At 35.6% G+C, this 27,978-nt stretch overlaps 1 protein-coding gene across 1 annotated transcript; it reads right to left on the bottom strand.

The window, feature by feature from the left end:
• Positions 1-4,045: 4,045 nt before the first annotated feature.
• LOC143228196 (uncharacterized) lies at positions 4,046-9,095 on the bottom strand. The gene is made up of 2 exons (XM_076459504.1): positions 8,562-9,095; positions 4,046-5,064 (listed from the first exon to the last, which is right to left on the bottom strand). The coding sequence occupies exons 1-2, from the start codon at positions 8,589-8,591 to the stop codon at positions 4,300-4,302; spliced, it is 795 nt and encodes a 264-aa protein (XP_076315619.1). The 5' UTR covers positions 8,592-9,095; the 3' UTR covers positions 4,046-4,299.
• Between the last annotated feature and the right edge of the window lie 18,883 nt (positions 9,096-27,978).

Below are 27,978 nucleotides of genomic sequence, written 5' to 3'. Positions count from 1 at the left end.
AGCCTGATTAGGTTGTTATGGGCGAGGCTTTAGGAAACCGACTGTTAGCAACCATTAGCCTAATTAGATTGTTATGGGCGAGTCTGTGGACCACGGATCAAGCTATCATTTGTTGCACTCATGAGTTGCAATTTTAATTTATTTATGCATTTCGGTAATTACGCACAAGAGAGCGAACGTATCTAGCTTTTGAAATAAAAAGTAACAATTGAGGAACAGTGTAACAACAACAACCTCGGCAGTGTGCATGATTTGTATTTCAAAATTGTAACCTATCAAGTAACAATTGAGGAATACTGTAACAACAACAACCTCGGCAGTGTGCATGATTTGTATTTCAAAATTGTAACCTATCAAGTAACAATTGAGGAATACTGTAACAACAACAACCTCGGCAGTGTGCATGATTTGTATTTCAAAATTGTAACCTATCAAGTAACAATTGAGGAATACTGTAACAACAACAACCTCGGCAGTGTGCATGATTTGTATTTCAAAATTGTAACCTATCAAGTCTTTCAGTTCCAGTGTTTAAACGTTAAGGTGTTAAATATTACAAACGATGCTTCAGAAATGCTTATGTCCCAAAATGTTCAGTCAAACTGGTAGCGAAAAGCCTCTTGTCACTTGTAGACAAAAGATCTGAAACGCTATTTTTAATAACCTTCTAATTTTCATCCCCAAATGGACAAATTAAGAGAAATGTTGAGAAAAACCTGTATTTTACGTAGTGTTAATTACAAATAAAAACCTGTATTTTACGTAGTGTTAATTACAAATAAAAACGTGTATTTTACGTAGTGTTAATTACAAATAAAAACCTGTATTTTACGTAGTGTTAATTACAAATAAAAACCTGTATTTTACGTAGTGTTAATTACAAATAAAAACCTGTATTTTACGTGGTGTTAATTACAAATAAAAACCTGTATTTTACGTAGTGTTAATTACAAATAAAAACCTGTATTTTACGTAGTGTTAATTACAAATAAAAACCTGTATTTTACGTGGTGTTAATTACAAATAAAAACCTGTATTTTACGTGATGTTGATTACAAATAAAAACCTGTATTTTACGTGGTGTTAATTACAAATATAAACCTGTATTTTACGTAGTGTTAATTACAAATAAAAACCTGTATTTTACGTGATGTTGATTACAAATAAAAACCTGTATTTTACGTAGTTTTAATTACAAATAAAAACCTGTATTTTACGTAGTGTTGATTACAAATAAAAACCTGTATTTTACGTGATGTTGATTACAATTAAAAACCTGCATTTTACGTGATGTTGATTGCAAATGTCGGGCCTACAAGTATGTAGTGCTTCATTCACGTTCGACGTTTTAAACTTCAACTTGTAAAATATACCTTGAAAATAAGTTAATTATAATGTTCGAAAAGCTCTGGTTACTGGATACTTCCCATGTTGAAATGAGTATAATACTTCTTATATAAGGCTCACTGTGACTGGTTACAGAATGGTTAAACTGTCCAATCCGGAACTTCGTATCAAATGTTTTTGTCTACGATTGCTAACTTCTTGAAAGCTGATGAATGGAGGCGGACGTAATAAATTAATAGATAATAAAATACTGTTTCTTTCTTTGTTTCGAAGACTAATGTTTTCGAGATCATTATTTGTTTCGTATAGAAAATATTTAGTGAGTTCTTAATAAATTGACTCGTTTTAATATTAAATAAATACTTTTTCTTTCACTTTGCAGAACAATGTTATAGCAGAGACCAGTTAAACACTACGCTAGACTAGTTTTTTATTACAAAATAGATCAGTTGTTTATCTCGCTAACACTAGCTTTTATTACAAAATAGATCAGTTGTTTATCTCGCTAACACTAGCTTTTATTACAAAATAGATCTGTTGTTTGTCTCGCTAGTACCAGCTTTTATTACAAAATAGATTTGTTGTTTGTCTCGCTAGCACCAGTTTTTATTACAAAATAGATGTTGTTTGTCTCGCTGGCACCAGTTTTTATTACAAAAATATTAGTTGTCTATCTCGCTAACAGTAGTTTTATTACAAGATATATCAGTTGTTTGTCTCGCTAGCAGTAGCTTTTATTACAACATAAATCACTTGTCTCACTAGCAGTAGTTTTTATTACAAGATGGATCAGTTGTTTGTCTCACTAGCAATAGCTTCTCTTACAAGATACATCAGTTGTTTCACTCGCTAGCAGTAGTCTTTATTACAACATAAATCATTTTTGTCTCGATAACAGTAGTTTTTATTACAACATAGATCAGTTGTTTGTCTCGCTAACAGTAGTTTTTATTACAGAATAGATCAGTTATTTGTCATGCTAACAGTAGTTTCTATTACAAGATAGATAAATTGTTTATTGCACTAGTTTTTATTACAGATCATTTAGTTTTTTGTCACAATAGCACCATGTTTCGTTATAAGATGGACCAGTTAATTTTTTTATGCCAATATTAAATGCTATAACAGAATTTTTGAAATACGTATTGGCTAATGTCCGTCTGGCTGTAAAACTCCTAAAGTTTTAGTTAGAATTGGATAAAACCTACTATTTTTCAACATTATAAGGGGAAGTTTCTAACAAAGTTTCATTAGAATTGGGTCTCTTATAAAGAATGTTTATTTAGTGCATGTGTTAATAACATATAATAACTTTATATGGTACTTATATCAAAATGTTTTAAAGTTTAGACAATAACAGAACTTTCTTTACTAACATTTTCCAGATTTCTTCCTTAATGGGTAAATGGTACTTCATTCGTTTTTAAAATACATATATTAATCTTCCTTAATGGGTAAATGGTACTTCATTCGTTTTTAAAATACATATATTAATCTTCCTTAATGGGTAAATGGTACTTCATTCGTTTTAAAATACATATATTAATCTTCCTTAATGGGTAAATGGTACTTCATTCGTTTTAAAATACATATATTAATCTTCCTTAATGGGTAAATGGTACTTCATTCGTTTTAAAATACATATATTAATCTTCCTTAATGGGTAAATGGTACTTCATTCGTTTTTAAAATACATATATTAATCTTCCTTAATGGGTAAATGGTACTTCATTCGTTTTTAAAATACATATATTAATCTTCCTTAATGGGTAAATGGTACTTCATTCGTTTTTAAAATACATATATTAATCTTCCTTAATGGGTAAATGGTACTTCATTCGTTTTTAAAATACATATATTAATGTTATATATCTATTGTTATCAACAAAATTATTTTTCAATAAAACTTCTGAGATTGTGGTGACGTGAATTTATTGTATAATTCCAAAGGACGTTTTCCTAATAAGAATCGTTTTGATGTTTGACAATAAAAATAACTCTCTTTTTTTTTTTTTCTGCGACAGAATACAAGTGTACAACACTATGTATTGATTTATTCTGTAACCGGAGGAACCGTAAGACCTTTATCTGGTGTTCGCTGTAAACACATTTACAGCATTTTTTAATAACTCGATTTTAGTAAAATACACAAATATTTTGTTACTTGAGTGAGGATACAATGTCATGAAAAACTATCTAACGGAAAAGTGACTCATCATGATAAAGTCTGAAAGGAAACGAAACGTCGGGTTGTAAGTTACAATTATAACGAGAAAGATTTTTTTCATCAATTTATGAGCAAGGCCCAGTGAGAAGTCAGGAACAAACCTGAAATATAGAAGTCCATCAAAGTGCTCGCCATAATGAAGTTAGAGTCAGTGACAATTTGTGACAGAGAAGTGCACCGTTGAGCTAGCAAATATCCTGAACCAACAGGTCAAACATATAGTTCAAAACTGTTATAATATGTTTATTTAATAAGTACTGTATTAAAACATGCACATCTACTTCAAACTGATATATTATAGACTATAGTTCAAAACTATGCAATAAAAAAGTGTGTGTTTTTTCGTAGTGTTAAGTTTCGTTTGAAACGAAAGTTTACATTTTACAAAACTTTCATAAAGTCAGAAATCCCTGAATAATCAAGACTTTTCCAATAACTGTTTATTCAGCGACTGTATTCAAAGGTCAAAACGTGATGGACACCTAAAATCAGGATAATACTGTTTATTTTAAAACCTTGAATTGTACATGAATTTATGCATTAGCCCTTACATGAAATTCACTGTTACGAAAGTGGAGTGTAAGAAACTCATCCTACATTATCAGTTAGATACATTTACCAAGAATTAGCAATACTGCATTACTCATTATTTTTACCGATATTTCGTGTGTCCAGTGAGACTAAAAGTCTTAGTTACACGACTCTAGACTTCCTTTAATACAAGATTAACGGAAGTCTTTTGTGATCCCTCTGAGGATCTGTTGAATCTCTGACTGAACGTTGGTGGGATCCAGGTGGTCTGACCTGGAAGTGCTATACGTTCTGACGTAACCAGCAGCCTTGTTATAGCCATATACGTTTCCGTCGTTGAACATCTGATTGATACGATATCCTCGAGACGCTTGCTGACCCTGAAGCCCTGAAGGACCGTAGGTCACGGCAGGTGTCACTGTTACGAAATCCTTCACTGAACGAGGTATATGGAAGGTAGAATGAGGTCTTCTCTCGCCCAAATTATAAATCTGACCAAATGATGGAAAATTATGTGTTCGATTATCGTCAACAAAACGGTCTTTTGTTGAAGAGCTGACAAATGGACGAGCAGGTTGAGAGATGACAAATGGACGAGCAGGTTGAGAGATGAGAGAAGAAACTTTCCCACCATCATCAAAGCTATACTGATACGAGTGGGCTACTCCATCGCTGTACCGATATACCTTAACCTGGCCAGCTGACCTTTGACCTGCGAATCCGTTACCGTCCACGTTTGGTTTGTTCAGAAACTCGTTGCGACTGGATTGCTTATGGTTCCTAAATCCAAGTGATTGGTCAAGGCTAAGGTCAAAAAGGTGCAATCCCCTACCACCAACTTGTCTAAATAAAATAATCGGGTCAAACTGGTCACTGTAAGACCAGGTGTAAACCTGATGGTGATCATTCATCCTACCGTCCACTGTGGGTAGTATGACTAGGTACAAGGCCACAAATACCTGAAAATAAAAGCGAAAAAATAAATTTATATTCCTGTAGACATAGTCTTGCATCATTTGAAAATAAATATATATTTCGTGTGTCTGTTAAACGCAACGATGAAAATAGCCATAAAACAGAGTGAAAACGTTAGATTTGTCCCAGTTATGTTATAATGTATGCTATAATATTATGTTTGTAATGTATGTTACAATGTTACGTTTGTAATGTATGTTATAATGTTATGTTTATGATGTTATGTTTATAATGTTATGTTTATAATGTATGTTATATTGTTATGTTTTTAATGTATGTTATAATGTTATGTTTGTAATGTATCTTATAATGTTATGTTTATAATGTATGTTATGATGTTATGTTTGTAATGTATGTTATAATGTTATGTTTATAATATATGTTATATTGTTATGTTTTTAATGTATGTTATAATGTTATGTTTGTAATGTATCTTATAATGTTATGTTTATAATGTATGTTATAATGTTATTTTTATAATGTATGTTTACAATGTTATGTTTATAATGTATGTTATGATGTTATGTTTATAATGTATGTTATGATGTTATGTTTATAATGTATGTTATAATGTTATGTTTATAATGTATGTTATAATGTTATGTTTATGATGTTATGTTTATAATGTTATGTTTATAATGTATGTTATGATGTTATGTTTATAATGTATGTTATGATGTTATGTTTATAATGTATGTTATAATGTTATGTTTATAATGTATGTTATGATGTTATGTTTATAATGTATGTTATGATGTTATGTTTATAATGTATGTTATAATGTTATGTTTATAATGTATGTTATGATGTTATGTTTATAATGTATGTTATAATGTTATGTTTATAATGTATGTTATGATGTTATGTTTATAATGTATGTTATAATGTTATGTTTATAATGTATGTTATGATGTTATGTTTATAATGTTATGTTTATAATGTATGTTATAATGTTATGTTTATAATGTATGTTATAATGTTATGTTTATAATGTATGTTATAATGTATAAAATAATCCCTAAATATTAACTTGGCCATTTGTTGAGAAAATATTTCTAGAAACACAGGAGTCCTAATCGTAAGAGTGAATTACATGCATGTCACGTGACAGCTTAGCAATGCGAAAGGGAGAGTAATTTACATGGACTGGAATACCTAACAATGACAGTGTAACAAATTCATGAATTAATGTTATCTGTTCCTACAATGGACTGGAATACCTAACAATGACAGTGTAACAAATTCATGAATTAATGTTATCTGTTCCTACAAACCAGTAATAGTCAGCTTTGAAGGGAAACAAACATTAAGACATTCGGGAGTTGGTTCAGCATATCAGGAAAACTAAACGTCACATCGTGAGCGCGTGCGGCATACGAACTCGTGACGATATCAATTCCAGCGAAACTTTGCGACGAGTGATAATATCGTCAAATAGACAAACTGATGTTTTGATGTTCAAAAGTAAACATAACAGGTCAGTTGTGATGCGACAAAAATGAACGCCAAAATAAGTTGGAAAATTGTAACATCAACTGCTGAAATATTCACATTTTAATGAGTTCCTCCAAACCCTGAGATATTCAACAACTAGTGAATTCGCATATGAAGATAGAAAGTAACTCATAATGTCAAATATGCATATTAGAAGTATATATAGAGTTGACTGTGTTATATTAAAACGGCTTTCGAGTCTCATTACATCATTCCAGTCCATTCGTTACGTGCATGTTATACTAAATCTTCATAACAACCCTGTAGCACAGTTCCCATTTAAATACAAATACTCAACCATCCTGTAACAAACCAGTAACCATTTCTCACCATCTGGTGGCCCGGCATGACCAGGTGGTTAAGGCACTCGACTCGTAATCTGAGGGTCGTGGGTTCGAATCCCCTTCGCACCAAACATGTTCGGTCTTTCAGTTGTGGGGACGTTATGATGTGACGATCAACCCCACTATTCGTTGGTAAAAGAGTAGCTCAAGAGTTGGCGGTGGGTGGTGCCTTCCGTCTAGTCTTACATTGCTAAATTAGGGATGGCTATCGCAGATAGCCCTCGTGTAGCTTTGCGCGAAATTCAAACCAAACCACCATCTGGTAGAGATAATTTATCAAAATAACTTTCACTTTTGTTTATAATAATAACCAGATTTCACATGTAGGCAGGAATGGTAAGCAGAAAAATAGCCTAATTCTATATCTGGAGAATCATGATCCACCATCTTCAATTTATGGAAATGGTAAAAACAGCAACAACCTAGAAATACTTTCACTGAAAGCTCGTATTTCATTGGTTTGCTTATTTCGTTTTCTCTAATCATAACGTCCATAGCGTTTGGTTGTAAATAAAATGGCGGCTCTTCCTCACATCTATCCTTTTATCTTCGCAAGTTTAAATGAAGTTGAAGCGTAAAGTAAGGAAAGAAGAACTTATATATTTCTGTTTTGGTTTAAATATTTGTTAGTTTTTGTTCTTTTTTTTTTTTTAAGCTCGTTTCGTGGAAAGTAATAGATGTATACCTAATTACCCCTCAATAATTTTAGTTTTTCTCCATTGCAAATGAGTTTATTGTCTTACAGCCATTAAAATAAATTAAAATAATTAAGTATTTATAAGTTCGTAAGCATAACATCTAAATGTAATAAAAGTAACTTTTAAATACGTTTTTCATTTTGGTAAATCCTGTTTTCCATGCAGAGATTGTGTAAAAAAATCACAGATCAAAGAAATTCTGGCATTTTGTAACTACTGGCAACAGTGAATATTCAACATCTGAACAAAGATGGTTACAACACCCGTACTTATAATACCACAAACAGATTGATAACGGCGGTGGACATTTGGAACACATGTCATCTTGGACTAATTCCATGATCACGTAAGCACCGTTTACTTATGAAGAAATGATCCATAATCATGTACGTACAGGTTAATTATTAACAAAAGTTCAGTAACAAAAGTAAATGTAGTGTTACATAATCTGGTTCTTGAACTAAGCCTAAGGAAACAGAAAGTAGTCCCATAACTGCAACAGCATGTTTCGCATAACAAACAAACAACATATGGACACCATGAATTCTGTGTTATGCAAAAATGTTGAAGTAATTTGCTCTTTTGTACTCAAATGACTAACTGGATTGATGTAAAAATTAAACTCGCAAATAAACAGGCCACTGGCAATCAGCTGCAAATCTGAGAGCTTGTAACGCTAAGTTTCGATAATCGCAGTGGACAGTAGCTTTGTACTTAATAACAAACAAACAACAAAAAATAAATCACTACAGACCAAAAGCTTACACTTAACATATTACTTCTTACTGATTCGTAACTCATCCATGAAAATGTTAATATTATTTCTAAGAACTTACGAGTGAAACCAAATAATAATATATAAGAATATGTCAACCACACTACATCTTCTATCTCTAGTGCGAACTAGGCCTTTCACCTCATACTATTATATTATATTATACTCACGACAGCAATGTTCTCGATGTTAGAAACCATCTCTGTTAAACATAAGGATTTTGCTCCTGCAGGTAAAGTTTTGTAAATTCTTGCGTTTCTTTGGGCAGTTCAGTCACATTTATATAATGCTGATAGTATTTTTAAATTATTCAGGTTTTTGTGGTGGATTCCAGCCTCGTTTTAGATGGTAGAGCGATACGTTGTCTAAATATGCAATAACGTCATAAAATGTCGTTCGGATTATGAGTTAAAGTAGGCCTAAGCGAGATGATCTCACTCACGACTGTCGAAATCGTACCAAAAGAAAAAAAAGAAAAAATGGTATATTTCAAAGCTGTAACCTAAAAGCACAACAATTGTAACCATCCATACAATGCCAGAGTAATTTCTTAAATTTCTTCTCACAAGTTTAACCTCTAATTCCATTCGTGACTCCCTGAGGGTAAAAGTCTGAGATAGCCTGGAAAAACTGCGTGAAATGACTCTGAACGTCGTTTGATCTGGATCTTAAAGCGTACAGCAGTCTAGTGACCTATTAGTGTTAACTATAGTTACTGATGTGTGACTTACTGTTGATGTTAATCTTTTGTTTTGTTTTTTAGTAAGAATGTTTTGACATGATGTCCTTATGTGTTATAAGAGTTATGATCTACACTTCCTGTTGTTTTCAAACATGGCATGATATTTGTCGGCTTATACGCCTAACACTTGTAGAATATTTATTAATTTTTGTTTTATTTCTTTATTAACCGAGTTATTTATCTTATTTTATGTTTTTTAATTATTATTATCTCCCCTTATTTTCCTAACTGCAACTCATTTTGTCATACACGGTTTTATTCTATTAATAAAAGGACCAACAGGAAAAATCTATCACAACGTAAACAAAACCGTTAATGAAATGTGGGTACAAATAACGTTTATGTAAATAACAGTCAAGGGCGGCTCTCAAGGCCCGCTAAACTCATCTCAAATTAAGTTTTCAGTTTATGGTACCTGCAGAGAATTTAAGGACACCAACGTAGTTTATGAGACATACAGAGAAGTTAGGGACAGCCCTCGTGATTTGCCGGGACTTGCATAATATTCATGAATTATAAGACCTATAGAGAAGCTTAAAACAATATTCATGATTTCTGAAACCTGGAGAAAAGCTGGGGACAACTTCCGCAATTGCTGATTACCTACAGAGAAGCTAGGGATACCAACGACGTTTGTGGGACATACAGATAAGTTGGAGACACCATTCTCGATTTTAGGACCAACAGAAAAGCTCTGGAAACCATTGTGATTTCTTGAACCTACAAAGAAGCTGGGGATAATTTTTTTAGTTTCTTGGTTCTACAGTCTCTACAGAGAGACTGTGTGAAATAATTCTTATGGTTCGTGGGACTAGCGCTACTTAATGTTTCTCAGTTTTTCAGAAAAATTTAATTTTATATGTTGTGTATTGTCTGTTTTGTGAACTTTAGGTAGCGTAACACACATTGGTGTATAAATATTCTTAGTAAAAAAAAAGAGAAAAAGCCAGTAACCAATGGAGTTTTTGTCTCCTCGAAGTTTTACTTTAAGATTTTTGCAAATAATTTGCTGTCAGATTACAACGAGATACATTTATCATTTTATATTTTCAGACTGTAGTATCTTACACATTCTGTAAGTAAGACAACAAACCGAAACAGTCGTAAGGCGAAACGTCGAGGAAACAAAATAATTTCACTGGTTATCTACTGATTTTTAATGACGTCATATTTTGATCAACTTCAAGACATCTACACGTTTTCTGTTAACAACTGCCTGACTCGTGATGAATTTTTTTTGTTTTAATAGCAGTATTACACACAACACTGCTAACTAACAACTTCCATTTACGACGTTGTTAGCTAATATAATCCATTTTCTTATCCATGTTACATTATTAACTACTACGTTTCCAGAAATAAATGTCAGAATTCTCACAGTGACATTTAGAAGCTGAATATTGAGTACCTTATCATTGTTTGGTTGGTTTAATTCAACGTTCGTTGCTTACAAGGTGTCTTAATTGTCTGCTGTTTCAACTCCACTCAGAAAAGTTTTGCAACTCCCAAGACAGCATGAATAAGAATGACTTTTGTCTGATTTTCCTCTACGACATCAAACTTGGACAAAAGCTACCGAAACTACATGGAACATCAACCAGAAATTTGGCCATGGATCTGGTGCTGAACGTACAGTTCAGCGTTGGTTCCAAAGGTTTCGACATGGAGATGAAAGTCTTGAAGACCACGAAGGTCATGGAAGGAAGTCATCATTAGATGAAAACACCTTAAGGAAAGCAGTTAAGACAGACCCTCACACAACAGTACGTGAGCTTCCAGAAAAGTTACGCAAAAGCAAATCAATCAATTGGAAAGACAAAAAGTAAGATAAGTGGGTTCCACATGAGCTAACTGAAAATCAACAAAATCGGCATTATAAGACCTGTCAAGGATGACGCTCCAAAAAATTGAACGAATTCGGAATAGAGATTCTACTTCATCCACCTTATTCCCCAGACCTTTCCACTACAGATTTTTATTTTTTCAAGCACTTTGACAACTTTTTTAACAATAAACACTTTCAAAACCAGACAACTGCAGAAACATTCAGGGAGTACATTGACCATAGAAACTCTGATTTATACTGCACGGGCGTAAACAATATCATTACACGTTGGCAAAAGTGTGTTGAAGCAAATGGTGTTTACTTTGGTTAAAACATGTTTCACAAAACTGGTTTATACTTTTCCAAACTACGCAGTTCAAAAATAATATTTGTTTCTGGATAACCTAATAATATTTTGAGTTAGAGTAGGTGTGAAGTTTGAAATTTCCTCTCTTGGTGGGACAGGCAAAAGTTTATGGAGTTAGAATATTCAGATTTTGACTTTCAACTGACCCAGTATGGGCAGGTAGGTTAAGGCATTCGACTCATAATCTAAGGGTCGCGGGTTCGAACCCCAGTTGCACCAAACATGCTCGCCCTCCTAGCCGTGGGGGTGTATAATGTGACAGTCAATCCTACTATTCGTTGGTAAAAGAGTAGCCCAAGAGTTGGTGATGGGAGGTGATGACTAGCTGCCTTCCCTCTAGCCTTACATTGCTAAATTAGGGACGGCTAGCGCAGATAGCCCTCAAGTAGCTTTGTGCGAAATTGAAACAACGAACGTCTTTCAACTTTTTTTTCAAGCATTTCTCTCTTTTTTTTTAATGGTACAAATATAAGATATCAAAGTACATGTACAGAGATGTTAAAACGATATTTCAAATTGGTTTTGCTCGGTTATCTTGATTTGTAAAGAAAATTATAATAGCATTGAAATGAAACATATTCTGTATGGGTTTGTATATTTCGTATATTTTTATGAAGTTCCGAACGTGACATACAGACCCCAATCTAAGAAACACTCATTTAGATAATAAGGAACATTTGCTGACGATAGTGCGCAGTAAACCGTGAAATTGATTGTTCGATTCAACTCAATTACTATATATACATTGTAAAGTACCTCAACAACAAGACAATGGACAGGTTTTACTCCATGTGTCACATCTAATCTTTGTTTATTGGTTGTTTCTAAGCCACATTATGAACCTCAAAAGAATACATAACAAAACATTTCTACTATTGCACTTTGTTTTAATTTACAACAACAAAGCGTAATAGTTTTGTTTGTTCCTTCATGAGGTTGGATTCAGTTCCACATATCAGACACTTAACAAAACGATTAACTGGTATAAGTAGTTATATGAATGAAATTAGCCTATATCTTTCTGTTTAACTCATTGTAACTGTTATAAATGAAGTATAATTATCTGATGAAGGAACATGGGTGGTAAGCTTGGGTTTTCCGGCTTTTCTGTGTATTTTTTTATGATAAACAACGATATACATAGATGAAAGTACAAGTTCAAACACAATAGTATCTTAAGTTTCCATGACTACAGTGCCATAAGCTACAGAGAAACGGTAATATATTTTATACACTCTTTCACTTGATACACACTATACCAACATTATCCCACATGCCACACCCTAAACCAAGAATATGCCACACGTCATACACTAAACCAACTATCTTCCACTTGATACACTCCATACCAACAGTATGCCACACGTCATACACTAAACCAACTATCTTCCACTTGATACACTCCATACCAACAGTATGCACAACATCATACACTCAAACCAACTATCTTCCACTTGATACACTCCAAACCAACAATATGCCACACGTCATACACTAAACCAACTATCTTCCACTTGATACACTCCATACCAACAGTATGCCACATGCCATACACTAAACCAACTATCTTCCACTTGATACACTCCATACCAACAGTATGCCACATATCATACACTAAACCAACTATCTTCCACTTGATACACTCCATACCAACAGTATGCCACACATCATACACTAAACCAACTATCTTCCACTTGATACACTCCAAACCAACAATATGCCACACGTCATACACTAAACCAACTATCTTCCACTTGATACACTCCATACCAACAGTATGCCACATGCCATACACTAAACCAACTATCTTCCACTTGATACACTCCATACCAACAGTATGCCACACATCATACACTAAACCAACTATCTTTCACTTGATACACTCCATACCAACAGTATGCCACATGCCATACACTAAACCAACTATCTTCCACTTGATACACTCCATACCAACAGTATGCCACACGTCATACACTAAACCAACTATCTTCCACTTGATACACTCCATACCAACAGTATGCCACACGTCATACACTAAACCAACTATCTTCCACTTGATACACTCCATACCAACAGTATGCCACATGCCATACACTAAACCAACTATCTTCCACTTGATACACTCCATACCAACAGTATGCCACACATCATACACTAAACCAACTATCTTCCACTTGATACACTCCAAACCAACAATATGCCACACGTCATACACTAAACCAACTATCTTCCACTTGATACACTCCAAACCAACAATATGCCACACGTCATACACTAAACCAACTATCTTCCACTTGATACACTCCATACCAACAGTATGCCACATGCCATACACTAAACCAACTATCTTCCACTTGATACACTCCATACCAACAGTATGCCACACATCATACACTAAACCAACTATCTTCCACTTGATACACTCCAAACCAACAATATGCCACACGTCATACCCTAAACCAACTATCTTCCACTTGATACACTCCATACCAACAATATGCCACACGTCATACCCTAAACCAACTATCTTCCACTTGATACACTCCATACCAACAATATGCCACATGCCATACACTAAACCAACTATCTTTCACTTGATACACTCCATACCAACAGTATGCCACACATCATACACTAAACCAACTATCTTCCACTTGATACACTCCAAACCAACAATATGCCACACGTCATACACTAAACCAACTATCTTCCACTTGATACACTCCATACCAACAGTATGCCACATGCCATACACTAAACCAACTATCTTCCACTTGATACACTCCATACCAACAGTATGCCACACGTCATACACTAAACCAACTATCTTCCACTTGATACACTCCATACCAACAGTATGCCGCATCTCATACCATAAACCAACAATATGCCACATGCCATACTCTAAACAAACTATCTTCCACTTGATAACTCCAAACCAACAATACGACACATATTATATACTGAACCAACCATCTCTCACTTGATACACACCAAATCAACAATATGCCACATGTAATGTCCTAAACAAACTATCTTCCACTTGATAACTCCAAACCAACAATATGACACATATTATATACTGAACCAATCATCTCTCACTTGATACACACCAAATCAACAATATGCCACATGTAATGTCCTAAACCAACTATGTTCCACTTGATAACTCCAAACCAACAATATGACACATATTATATACTGAACCAACTCTCACTTGGTACACAACAAATCAACAATATGCCACATGTAATGTCCTAAACCAACTATGTTCCACTTGATAACTCCAAACCAACAATATGACACATTATATACTGAACCATGTCTCACTTGGTACACACCAAATCAACATTTGCCACATGTAATGTCCTAAACAAACTATCTTCCACTTGATAACTCCAAACCAACAATACGACACATATTATATACTGAACCAACCATCTCTCACTTGATACACACCAAATCAACAATATGCCACATGTAATGTCCTAAACAAACTATCTTCCACTTGATAACTCCAAACCAACAATATGACACATATTATATACTGAACCAACCATCTCTCACTTGATACACACCAAATCAACAATATGCCACATGTAATGTCCTAAACCAACTATGTTCCACTTGATAACTCCAAACCAACAATATGACACATATTATATACTGAACCAACTCTCACTTGGTACACAACAAATCAACAATATGCCACATGTAATGTCCTAAACCAACTATGTTCCACTTGATAACTCCAAACCAACAATATGACACATTATATACTGAACCATGTCTCACTTGGTACACACCAAATCAACATTTGCCACATGTAATGTCCTAAACAAACTATCTTCCACTTGATAACTCCAAACCAACAATATGACACATATTATATACTGAACCAACCATCTCTCACTTGATACACACCAAATCAACAATATGCACATGTAATGTCCTAAACAAACTATCTTCCACTTGATAACTCCAAACCAACAATATGACACATATTATATACTGAACCAACCATCTCTCACTTGATACACACCAAATCAACAATATGCCACATGTAATGTCCTAAACAAACTATCTTCCACTTGACAACTCCAAACCAACAATATGACACATATTATATACTGAACCAACCATCTCTCACTTGATACACACCAAATCAACAATATGCCACATGTAATGTCCTAAACAAACTATCTTCCACTTGACAACTCCAAACCAACAATATGACACATATTATATACTGAACCAACCATCTCTCACTTGATACACACCAAATCAATATGCCACATGTAATGTCCTAAACAAACTATCTTCCACTTGATAACTCCAAACCAACAATATGACACATTATATACTGAACCATGTCTCACTTGGTACACAACAAATCAACAATATGCCACATGTAATGTCCTAAACCAACTATGTTCCACTTGATAACTCCAAACCAACAATATGACACATTATATACTGAACCATGTCTCACTTGGTACACACCAAATCAACATATGCCACATGTAATGTCCTAAACCAACTATGTTCCACTTGATAACTCCAAACCAACAATATGACACATATTATATACTGAACCAACCATCTCTCACTTGATACACACCAAATCAACAATATGCCACATGTAATGTCCTAAACAAACTATCTTCCATTTGACAACTCCAAACCAACAATATGACATATTATATACTGAACCAACCATCTCTCACTTGATACACACCAAATCAACAATATGCCACATGTAATGTCCTAAACAAACTATCTTCCACTTGACAACTCCAAACCAACAATATGACACATATTATATACTGAACCAACCATCTCTCACTTGATACACACCAAATCAATATGCCACATGTAATGTCCTAAACAAACTATCTTCCACTTGATAACTCCAAACCAACAATATGACACATTATATACTGAACCATGTCTCACTTGGTACACAACAAATCAACAATATGCCACATGTAATGTCCTAAACCAACTATGTTCCACTTGATAACTCCAAACCAACAATATGACACATTATATACTGAACCAACCATCTCTCACTTGATACACACCAAATCAACAATATGCCACATGTAATGTCCTAAACAAACTAGGTTCCACTTGATACACATCAATTAATTATGGAACACTTGTTACACACCAAACCAATAGGTTTTTTCATGTTATTTCATTATACCAACATCTTCGCCAGTCCGTATGTTTCATACGTTTATTATGCCAATATCTTTATTATGTATCCTAAGTGATTTTTAACAAGTGACATTTTTTCTTTCATAATTGTATTATCAGAATGTTCTTTGAATATCGCTCGGATAATCTCGACAGTAATGTTAAGTTATTCTGTGAACAGCGCAGTGTAAATATTTCATATAAACAACAGGACACCATTCCCTGTTTAAGAAATCAACAACTTGGATGTAGGTCATTTCTTTTGTGGCGACACGTCTTCAAGTTCTCTCTAAACAAATAGATCGTATCCTTTATCCAAACGGAGTTCACTTTTAAAACAGGAAATGTTTTCAAAGGTACGTCAAGCCAGATTCGGACTACATTTGGTAATGTGCAGGGGTGGTCGTGAGACGTATGATAGTCATAAAAGAAAGTAAGGGAAGGTTCATAAGGAAATGTGCTGAATAATACATGATTGATGGTATGCAAAAATCCATTTCGCTTGTTTTTATTAAATAACAAACATTTATGTAAGTTGAGTTCATTGATTTTGTATTTTGATAATAAATCATCAAATTTATCAACCTTTTCTGTTCCTTGTCGATAGCAAGTGTTTCAATATAATTACAACATGTACACACATTTTCTCTAACGACTCTGTTAACTAATCTACCCCACGCTAGTACAGCGGTAAGTCTACAGAATTACACTGGATCCCCTCGGTGGGCTCAGCAGACAGCCCGATGTGGCTTAGCTATAAGAAAAGCAGTAACTAATATTTCTAGATGTCACTGTAAGAGAGTTTGTTTGTTTGTTTGTTTTGGAATTTCGCACAAAGCTACTCGAGGGCTATCTGTGCTAGCCGTCCCTAATTTAGCAGTGTAAGACTAGAGGGAAGGCAGCTAGTCATCACCACCCACCGCCAACTCTTGGGCTACTCTTTTACCAACGAAAAGTGGGATTGACCATCACATTATAACGCCCCCACGGCTGGGAGGGCGAGCATGTTTGGCGCGACTCGGGCGCGAACCCGCGACCCTCAGATTACGATGCGCACGCCTTAACGCGCTAGGCCATGCCAGGCCCGTGTAAGAGAGAGTGTTAATTATTGAATACAATAACCCAAGGCCGTTTTTATAAAGTTCATAAAAAATAACAATATAATACCTAGTTGGACGACTATGAAAAGCAGGGTTTAACTTATGTCTATAAGTTTAAAGAGTGTATCTAAGAAACGTTTGTGCATCCAAACAAGCTCACTTCCAACTAATTAAGGTTTTGATATTCCGTTAGGAGAAGGATACTGTGAACGAAATATTAATTTGTAAGAAGTTACTTGTAGGTAAAATATTAACTTAGACACTAAAACATTGGCAAATAACTCATCTGGCTTCGAGTTCCATAAATAACGTGTCATATTATACAATAAAAGAGTGTTTATTTATTTGAACAAAAACACTTGAGAAATTTAGTAACAAGAATAATATTTGTTTTATCCACGAGTAAATAATAACATTTCTTAACCTTATCTAAGCTTGAAAATCGTTTCATCATCCACGAGGGTTAACATGAAACACCATCTTCAAACATATAGATTCGGTGAGGTAAAATCAATTGTTTTTAAACATAACAATAAACTGACACAATAATAACTGTTGGAATAATAATCAAACAAACAGTAAATTGACACAATAATATATATATATTAGCTGCTTCAGTTTGTTCCTTTAAGTTATTCTATATTGTAGAAAAGTCTTACGTTACAACTAGAAAGGCTAAATACTGAAAATTACTTGATGTTTTTCTTATTTTGTTTATTACAAGTTAATCTACTAATATTGTACAGTAGAGAAACAACTACATACAATGATGTTTTATGTATGTACAGCCTGTAACGATTGGTTTAGAACAGTTTTTTGGGGTTACACATGCAGAGATGCCAACCATTACGATTTGAGCGTAATCATTACGATTTTGGTGTATACATTACAACTATACGTTCATACAGACAAATATTACAACTTGTTACAACTCCCAAATTATTATATATTATATAGGCCTATACAATAAAGTGATAAATTGTTCCCCCAGGAGTTGAAATGGGTGAAAAGAAAAGTTCTAGTGAGATACAAATAAATTTTGATAATAAATAAGTCATAGTCCAAATGGCTACTTGTGATAATCATGTTTGTGCTTGAAATAATAAAAATATTTGTATCTCCGACGTCTACCAATAGTTTGAGTACGGTGTTTCTCCATACTGGGTACGTGGGGGAAATCCACAGTTACGTCATCAGTGCTTGTCAGCCAATTAGCGTTTTCGTAGATGGGTATTTCTCGTTTTCTAAACGGCATAGAAACACCAATGCGATCCTTCACCAGATTGTCTTGTTTCTGGCAAATCTAAAAGGACTAAAACTGTGAAAGGGCTCTGTCTACAATCATTACGCTCAGTCATTTGAAATAGTAGGCATCTCCGCACATGTAATATTTCAAACTTTGTACGTTTCAAGATGGAATATAGCTACAAAACACCTACACTAAAGGATTAACCCAATAGCAACTCTCAGAATGGATTTTTCCTAAAACTACTTAAGCCTTCAAGTTATGCGCCTGATAAACCAAAATGGAGGCGGGGGTTAGATGCAAACATATTAAATATACAGGCTGCTACCTAATTAAAAGAAATAAAAGTAGGCGAATCTTTTGTTCCACTGATACACCTGTCGAAATTTAAGCTTGTTCTCAGCTATTGTTATCACACTATCAAGATACACTTTGGGTATTCTTCTAAAATCTCTTGAAAAAATTTTATTATTGTGCTAGAAAAAACAAAAAAAAAACGAGGAATTTTCATTCAAAATTCATAAATCTAGAAGTTATTACAACTTTATCTATAACTAGTTTATTCCGAGTTTTTTAAACTTGAAAATGATATAATGATTTCCATTCCTCTGCTCCCCAAACAGCGCATGTCTGTGGACTTTACATTGCTGGAATCCGTGGTGGGCAGAGCACAGATAGCCCATCGTGTTGCTTTGCGCTTAATTTCAAACAATTCATGTTTTTTTTATTAAAGTCACAATACTTTATAACTAATTGTAAGAAATAAAAACAATGGACCGAAATTTGCGTAAGATATTTTATTTTTGGTGTTCATAAAATCTAAATTACCAAGGATATAGCCTTGTTTATCAAAAACATGTGTGAGGAATTATATTTCCATATTACTGGATTAGAAAGATGCATTTTGTGTGTTTTCTAAACTGGAAAAAATACTCAGGAAAACCGTCAATGTTTTGTTTTCGAATTTCGCGCAAAGCTACACGAGGGCTATCTGCGCTAGCTTACCCTAATTTAGTTGTGTAAGACTAGAGGGAAGGCTGTCAATATTAAATTTGCTATGAAAATTCCGATTTTACTGTACTTCTAAAGTGGAAAGTGTTATTATAAAATAGTTTTACGATGTTACTGAACTTCTAAAGTGGAAAATGTTATTATAAAGTAGTTTTAAAGAAGGGAATTTTTACACAAAACGTCCAACTATAGAACAAGCTTCGATCTTTATTCTTATTGTGAAGTTAATAATTTCCTTTCACTTTCAAACCGAAATAATGTTTTTCATTAAAGCCGTAACAATTTGTTCTCAAGTCTTTTAAGAAATGTAATAAACCAGTAAACCTTCTTGTGAAAAGTATGGTATGAATGACTTTTTAAAAATTTCTATACGAGTAAAATGATGTCCTTGGAGAAAGTCAATTGTTAGCCCAAAGCCTGAACCTCAAAATCTCTGGAGGATCCTTTGAAGGGCCAATTCTCTCACTAAATTATTAAGTCTGCCTTGTGTGACAAGTTGTAATTCACCAGATGTTTCAGGTTGAATCATCATTTCTACTGATATTAGATGAAACTGTATGAAGTCTCTGGTGAAGTAAGTACGTGTACATCAGGTCTCACACAGCAGACTGAAGGTTTTGAAGTGAGTACGTGTACATCAGGTCTCACACAGCAGACTGAAGGTTTTGAAGTGAGTACGTGTACATCAGGTCTCACACAGCAGACTGAAGGTTTTGAAGTGAGTACGTGTACATCAGGTCTCACACAGCAGACTGAAGGTTTTGAAGTGAGTTCGTGTACATCAGGTCTCACACAGCAGACTGAAGGTTTTGAAGTGAGTACGTGTACATCAGGTCTCACACAGCAGACTGAAGGTTTTGAAGTGAGTACGTGTACATCAGGTCTCACACAGCAGACTGAAGGTTTTGAAGTGAGTACGTGTACATCAGGTCTCACACAGCAGACTGAAGGTTTTGAAGTGAGTACGTGTACATCAGGTCTCACACAGCAGACTGAAGGTTTTGAAGTGAGTACGTGTACATCAGGTCTCACACAGCAGACTGAAGGTTTGAAGTGAGTACGTGTACATCAGGTCTCACACAGCAGACTGAAGGTTTTGAAGTGAGTACGTGTACATCAGGTCTCACACAGCAGACTGAAGGTTTTGAAGTGAGTACGTGTACATCAGGTCTCACACAGCAGACTGAAGGTTTTGAAGTGAGTACGTGTACATCAGGTCTCACACAGCAGACTGAAGGTTTTGAAGTGAGTACGTGTACATCAGGTCTCACACAGCAGACTGAAGGTTTTGAAGTGAGTACGTGTACATCAGGTCTCACACAGCAGACTGAAGGTTTTGAAGTGAGTACGTGTACATCAGGTCTCACACAGCAGACTGAAGGTTTTGAAGTGAGTGCGTGTACATCAGGTCTCACACAGCAGACTGAAGGTTTTGAAGTGAGTACGTGTACATCAGGTCTCACACAGCAGACTGAAGGTTTTGAAGTGAGTATGCGTGTACATCAGGTCTCACACAGCAGACTGAAGGTTTTGAAGTGAGTAATGTACATCAGGTCTCACACAGCAGACTGAAGGTTTTGAAGTGAGTACGTGTACATCAGGTCTCACACAGCAGACTGAAGGTTTTGAAGTGAGCGTGTACATCAGGTCTCACACAGCAGACTGAAGGTTTTGAAGTGAGTACGTGTACATCAGGTCTCACACAGCAGACTGAAGGTTTTGAAGTGAGTGCGTGTACATCAGGTCTCACACAGCAGACTGAAGGTTTTGAAGTGAGTGCGTGTACATCAGGTCTCACACAGCAGACTGAAGGTTTTGAAGTGAGTACGTGTACATCAGGTCTCACACAGCAGACTGAAGGTTTTGAAGTGAGTACGTGTACATCAGGTCTCACACAGCAGACTGAAGGTTTGGATAAGAAATTTACTTTTTATTTCTAGCCTTGAACATTACATTAGCAAAAATAAAAATTCCCTTTCTTATTTGTAGTCCATTGTCTCAATTGTTTGACACAAATGGTGCAAACTTTGCATGGAGTCCATGGTTCATCTTGGTCCACAAGCTCGATTCCAAAATAAGCATAATTCAACAAATTCTGTGATGTTTTGCCTTTGTTTTTTGTAACAAATGTACCACAAGTATAACAGAAGTGGATTGGTCATTTACAACTCTTGTTGCTACAGCAACTAATAAATAATACTGAAAAGAAACATCAGTGTCAAAGTATGTGCACTATTAAGAAATGAAACATCATGCGACCTGTTTACATGCTAGTGGTGTGTTTCTCGTGGGTTCTAGAAAGTTCAATAAGACCTACATCATGGTTTTCTAGAGAAATCTCTAACCAGTGATTGTAAACATTTTAAGTGTAACAAAACGTGATACAATTTCTATGAAAATAATTCACTTATGTAAAAGTACACATTTTGTGAAAAATCTGTAACTGGTGGTGAAAAATATCTGTCACTGTTGAATTCAGTGTACGGAAATTACTAAAGAACATGTAAACTGTTGATTAAAAACCATCATAGGCTTCTGATATTACAGCATCAGTAGAACAGATGAAAACTATTTTATAAAAGTTTTGTAGGAAAGACAGAAAATAGCCAGAATATTTACTTTATTCATGTCCACAACAAACTAGTGATACAATGTGACTTATGGAATAACAAAACCTAGAACAGCCAAATATTAAAACAACTATTAGAAATAAAACATACTTTGTTTAGCATAAATGTATTAAAAGTTTTGTAAAAACTGGATGTGCCACTCCAGCAGTTATTGAAAATAAAATCATTTCAATATAAGTTTCCTGTTGAACTTCCTGTAGTTCACACTCCAATCCTAAAGATTTTCCTTACAAACAATTCTGATTCATAAATAAATTGATGGTTTTATAGAACGACACATCCACTTAACAGGAACATTCCAGTCAAGTTCATACACAACTTCTCAGGGTGGTCCTGAAAAAAATTGATTTAACCACATTGTAACTCACCTTAACTGGAACATCCCAAAAACTGCTTTTCAGTTATGTGAAGGAGTTCGATCAACCATGTAAGTTATAAGAAAAATATTACCTAAATTAATAAAATAAAAATGGTTATGAGCCCTTTCAGTGCAAACTACAACTAAGGTTAATTTGTTATTCAACTGAAGACCAATTACAGGAGATTACACTAAATCATACAACTAGTTTAAAAAACATAATGGGAAAACATGGTTGGTTCGTTGATTTGGTGTTTTATGACACAAAGCAGCTAAGTTATCTGTGTTAAACATCCAGTAAAAAAGTTAAAATTAAAAGTAAATATTGTAAAGTTCATAAAAGGAAATTAAGGTAAAACAAAACAAAGTTTAAAAAAAACATAAATAGTATAAAACCAATGTTTACATCTAGTTTACAATGTGAAGAGAAAAACTACAGTAATACATGTTGTAAAGGACTTTCTGTAGCATAACTGTAATTATTATAACTCACCAGGAAGACTAACAGGTAAGTACAAAAACCACAATCAGTCACACGAAGATTGCTTTTCCAGTCTTGATTCTGAGTTATTTGACATTATGGCCATTTCCAAAGAGTAAAAGTTCTGAAAGACTTGAAGCAAAATTTTAATAATAACTCGGCAGGATGACTAACAGGTAGCTCAAACAGCAGTGTTAGTCACCTGAAGTTGGCCTTTCCAGTCCTGGTTTTGAGTTATTTGATGTTACGGCCAGTTTCTAATTTCAAATCGAACTAGATGAACTGTGATTTTTAAAATGAAGCCACATTAAAAAGGTGTAATGTATAAATTAAAAACTTAAACAGCATTAAAAAGATTAATGGCCTTTAAAAAACTAAAAACATTACCAAGATGGACAGTGTCACCATCACCAGTAACACTAACATTATGGATAAACCTTGGGACAGAACATGTTTAAAATGGTGTCGTCATAGAGTCGTAACGATGGCAGGAAAGTAAAATGTGGCTTACAGTGATTTGAGTGTTACACAAACTACACACTGGTGCATCAGTTCCAGATAAAATAAAAGGATGAGTTAAAAAACTGTGACCAATGGCGTAGTCTAGTTAGAACAACTTTCTCTTTCCGATCCTTATGGTAACAAGACGGCCAAAGTACAATATAGGGTTTTATTAGGAAAAGCTTGTTTTCACATTGCTCACTCCAAGTCGAATGCCAGCTGGCATGGAGCCGAGCCTTGAATACAGGACTATAGTCCATGTATGGAACAGGCACAGCAGTAATAGTGCCAGAGCAGATAAACTTAGCTGCAGTGTTGCAAAGCTTGTTCCTGTGAATACCAACATGGCCCAGTATCCAGAAAGACTGGATAGAAGTAGATGTTAAAGAGAAATGGACCAGTCGGTTTTGAATGTCTGCGAGAACAGGGTGTGAACTACAATGAAGCAATTCCGGGGGCCAGTAATGAACTAAGCGAGTCAGTATAAATAGTGTAGTTTAAGTACTGCTTAGCTTCTATGTGATCCAGGGTAAGAGAAATGACGTACAGTTCAGCAGTGAACACAGAAGTCGTAGAGAGGATTCTGCATACAACCACTGAACCACAACAAACCATGGCAGAGCCCACACAGTCATCTTTCAAACCATCCTTCCATTTGTATTTATACAGATGGTTCGAAAGATGTTCAGCAAATAACAGACAGTATTTCCAATTGCGAGTGTCTGCTTTTCTCAGAACTCTTAAAGATAGGTCACATCTGGGGACTGTAAGAAGCCATGGTGGGATGGGCTAACCAGTAGACACAGCAATGTTATCCAAGGACAGACCCAATTCATCCAATTGCACCTGGATACAAAGGTCAAATGGAGCAATGACAGATCATCTGTTCTGAAAAAGTATGGCCCACCCAGGAAGGAATACACAACTCCAGGTGGGATGCTTTGGTAAAGAATGAAGTTTAGAAGCATACAGTCAAGACAGTTGCAAACAGTGGAGGAGCAACAATGCAGAACTGAAGTCCTTAATGATGAATGGGGTCTAACATCTTTAAGGCCAAAGATCTGGCAGGGCCATAGACCAGTGATCCATAGTTGTGTTTTGATTGAATAGAAGCAAGATATATGTTTAGCACTGAATGTAAATCCCCTCCCCCCAAGTGGTGGAACAGAGGACATGGAGGATGTTCAGTGCTCTTGTACATTTGACCCATAGCTGCTTTAAATGTGGTATAAAGGTCAGCTTATGGTCAAAGATAAGCCCTAAGAACTTTGTCTCAGAGACTGCAGGTAGCACAACTTCACCAATACAGAGTTCAGGATCAGACTGAATACCCTGTTGGTGGTAAAAGTGCATGCAAACAGTTTTAGAGAGAGAAGAGAAATTAAAGCCGTTTGCTGTGGTCCACTTTAGTAAATGACTGAGGGCAGTCTGTAGCTGTCACTCAATATACCTCATGTTTGACGACTGATGCGAGATGCAAAAGTCATTGAAAAAGAGTCCATCTGCAACAGTAAGAGGGAGTTGTTCAGTGGTGAAATTTATCTTTATACTTAAAAGTGTGACACTCAAAACACAGACCCGAGGGACTCCTAGTTGCTGTACAAAAAAAGGGGAAAGTGTCAAACCCACACGATCTTGGAATCGCTTGTCCATTAATAAATATATAAGTGCACAGTGACTTTCTGAACACGCTGTATTTTAACAAATGGGCAAATGGCCATATAACCCACATATATGGAGGTCTCTCCATGTTGTATTATAAGCCTTCTTAATGTCAAAGAACATCGATACAAGGTGTTGTCGTTTGAGAAAGAATTCTCTGATTGACGTTTCAAGTCAAATCAGGTGGTCCATTGTGGAGAGCTGTTATTGGAATCCACAATGGGTGGGTGAGAGGAGGTTTGATTTGAGGAACCACACAAGATGAGCATTAATCATCCTCAATGAGGTGTTACAGAGACAGCTCGTTAAAGCAATTGGGCGACAGTTTGAAGGAATCTTAGGATCCTACCCAGGCTTAGAGAAAGGTAGGACAATAGCCTGGCACCAGGCATCAGTAAAAACGTTCTACTGCAAGTTCTGATTAAAAATAATCAAAATAACAGCAAGAGACACATGCGATAGATGGCTCAGCATTTCACAGTGAACGTCATCAGGTCTAACCGATGTACTATCAGACTGATGAAGGGCCAGTTTGAGTTCCACCAGCTTAAAGCGATGAGACAATCAGCTCAAAAGGAAAGAGGTGATTGCTCTGTCCGAGTCTTGATGGCTAAGAAGGTGGAGGAAGAAGCAGAAGTGCCAGATACCAAGCTAAAGCTTTCACCCAGAGTATTGGCAATGTTCTAGGTATCAGCTACTTCCTGGCCATCAGAGAGCAAGATTGAAACTGAGACAGAATTATATTGCCCACTGACCTTTCGAATCTTGTCCCATATGACTTTGGAAATGGTGGTAGAAGATATGCTGGTTGTGAACTTAATCCAAGATTCCTTCTAGCTTTGACATCTTACCCACTAAGCATGTGCACTGGCCTGCTGGAAAGCGAGCGGTTCGAGAGTGTGGAATACCTAAGGAAAGCATCCCAGGCCCATTTTTGAGCCCTCTGTGCCACATGGCAAGCAGGATTCCACCATGGATGAGGTTATTGTGGAAAACGTTTTAGGAATGCATTGAACATTGAGTAAAAGAGGGCCAGTTTGCGTGACCCAGCTTCCATCAGGGCACTCGGGTCAGGTGGCATCGATCACAGCCAATCTCTCTCAAAATTATAGGAAAATGATCACTGCCTCATGAATTATCGTCAACTCTCCATGAAAAATGGGAGAATAGTGAAGGGGAGCAAATTGAGAGATCAATAGCAGTAAAGGACTGACTAGACACATGAAAATAAGTAGAAGAACCAGTATTGAAAGGAAAGGTTGTGATCAGAGAGCATATGCTCTACAGAGCAACCCCTCATATCAATATCAGCACTTCCTCAAAGGAGATGATATCCATTAAAGTCCCCAAGGATTAAAGGGAGACAGCATCTGTTCAACGAGAGCCTCAAGGTCTGTTTGATCATATGACTCTCCAGGTGACAGGTACAGAGAACAAACAGTGATGGTATGACCCAAGGAAATACGGATGGCTATGGCCTCCAAGGGTATGTCAAGTGGCAAAGACAGGGTGGGCACAAACTGATCAACCAACAGCGCCACCCCTCCATGCAATCATCCATCACACAGCCTGTCATTTCTGTACAAAGAAAACCACTGAAAGATGGCTGTATCAGCAGGTTTCAGAAATGTTTCCTGTAAGGAAAGACATACAGGATGGTAGGGAGCAATCAGTGTTTTGATGTCATCTAGATTAGGACATAAATCTCGACAGTTCCATCGTATAAAGGCAGCTATTTTTATTTATGTGTAGGTGAATTGGGTGAAGAACCCTTCTGTTTATGACCATGTCTTTTTTCTTTACTGTGTTTATTGGAGGAAGGTCTATTGACCTCCATGGATCCTGCCCTGGGTCAATTGAGCAGGTTTTTACTGTTGGAAAAGGATTCCAGCTACCAAGGACGTGAACAAATGATCATTTTGCATCGTGGGGTGGGAGAAGAAGATGTATCCAAGGAAATGCCTGTACCCAAAACCAAAGGAAGGGGATCTTGAGATTTGTTGGAATAAGTAAGGGACAGAGATGGGTGTCAAAATTGATTCATCAACTTTTTTAACCATGGAAGTCAAAAGACTTTTCATTTGTTTGGAGAACGATTCTTCAGGAGTCACATAAAGATCTGTCTGCACTCCCACACTAGCTGTAGAATGAAGTACAGCAGCATATGTCAGAGATGAGGTGGTGGATAGCAATTTTTGAGCCCAGGATAGGTAATGTTATGAATCGTTTTCAAACGCTGCACCTCTTTTTCTTCCAACCATTTAGGGCAAGAACGAAAGTAGGATGGGTGAGAGCCATTGCAATTGATGCAATGAGGGTCCATTTGACACTCATAGGCATCATGGTCCTTACCAACAAGCACACATCAAGGAACCACGACATGACTTCAAGTGACTGAACCATCGACACTGGAAACATCGGAGAGGGTTTGGAATGTATGGCCATACTCTGCAATTAAGATA

Source organism: Tachypleus tridentatus, chromosome 10 (genome assembly GCF_004210375.1).
Source record: "Tachypleus tridentatus isolate NWPU-2018 chromosome 10, ASM421037v1, whole genome shotgun sequence".
In the NCBI taxonomy this organism is placed as follows: Eukaryota; Metazoa; Arthropoda; class Merostomata; order Xiphosura; family Limulidae; genus Tachypleus; species Tachypleus tridentatus.
The sequence above is the reverse complement of the archived record's forward strand: the minus strand, read 5'-3'. Positions and strand labels throughout refer to the sequence as shown.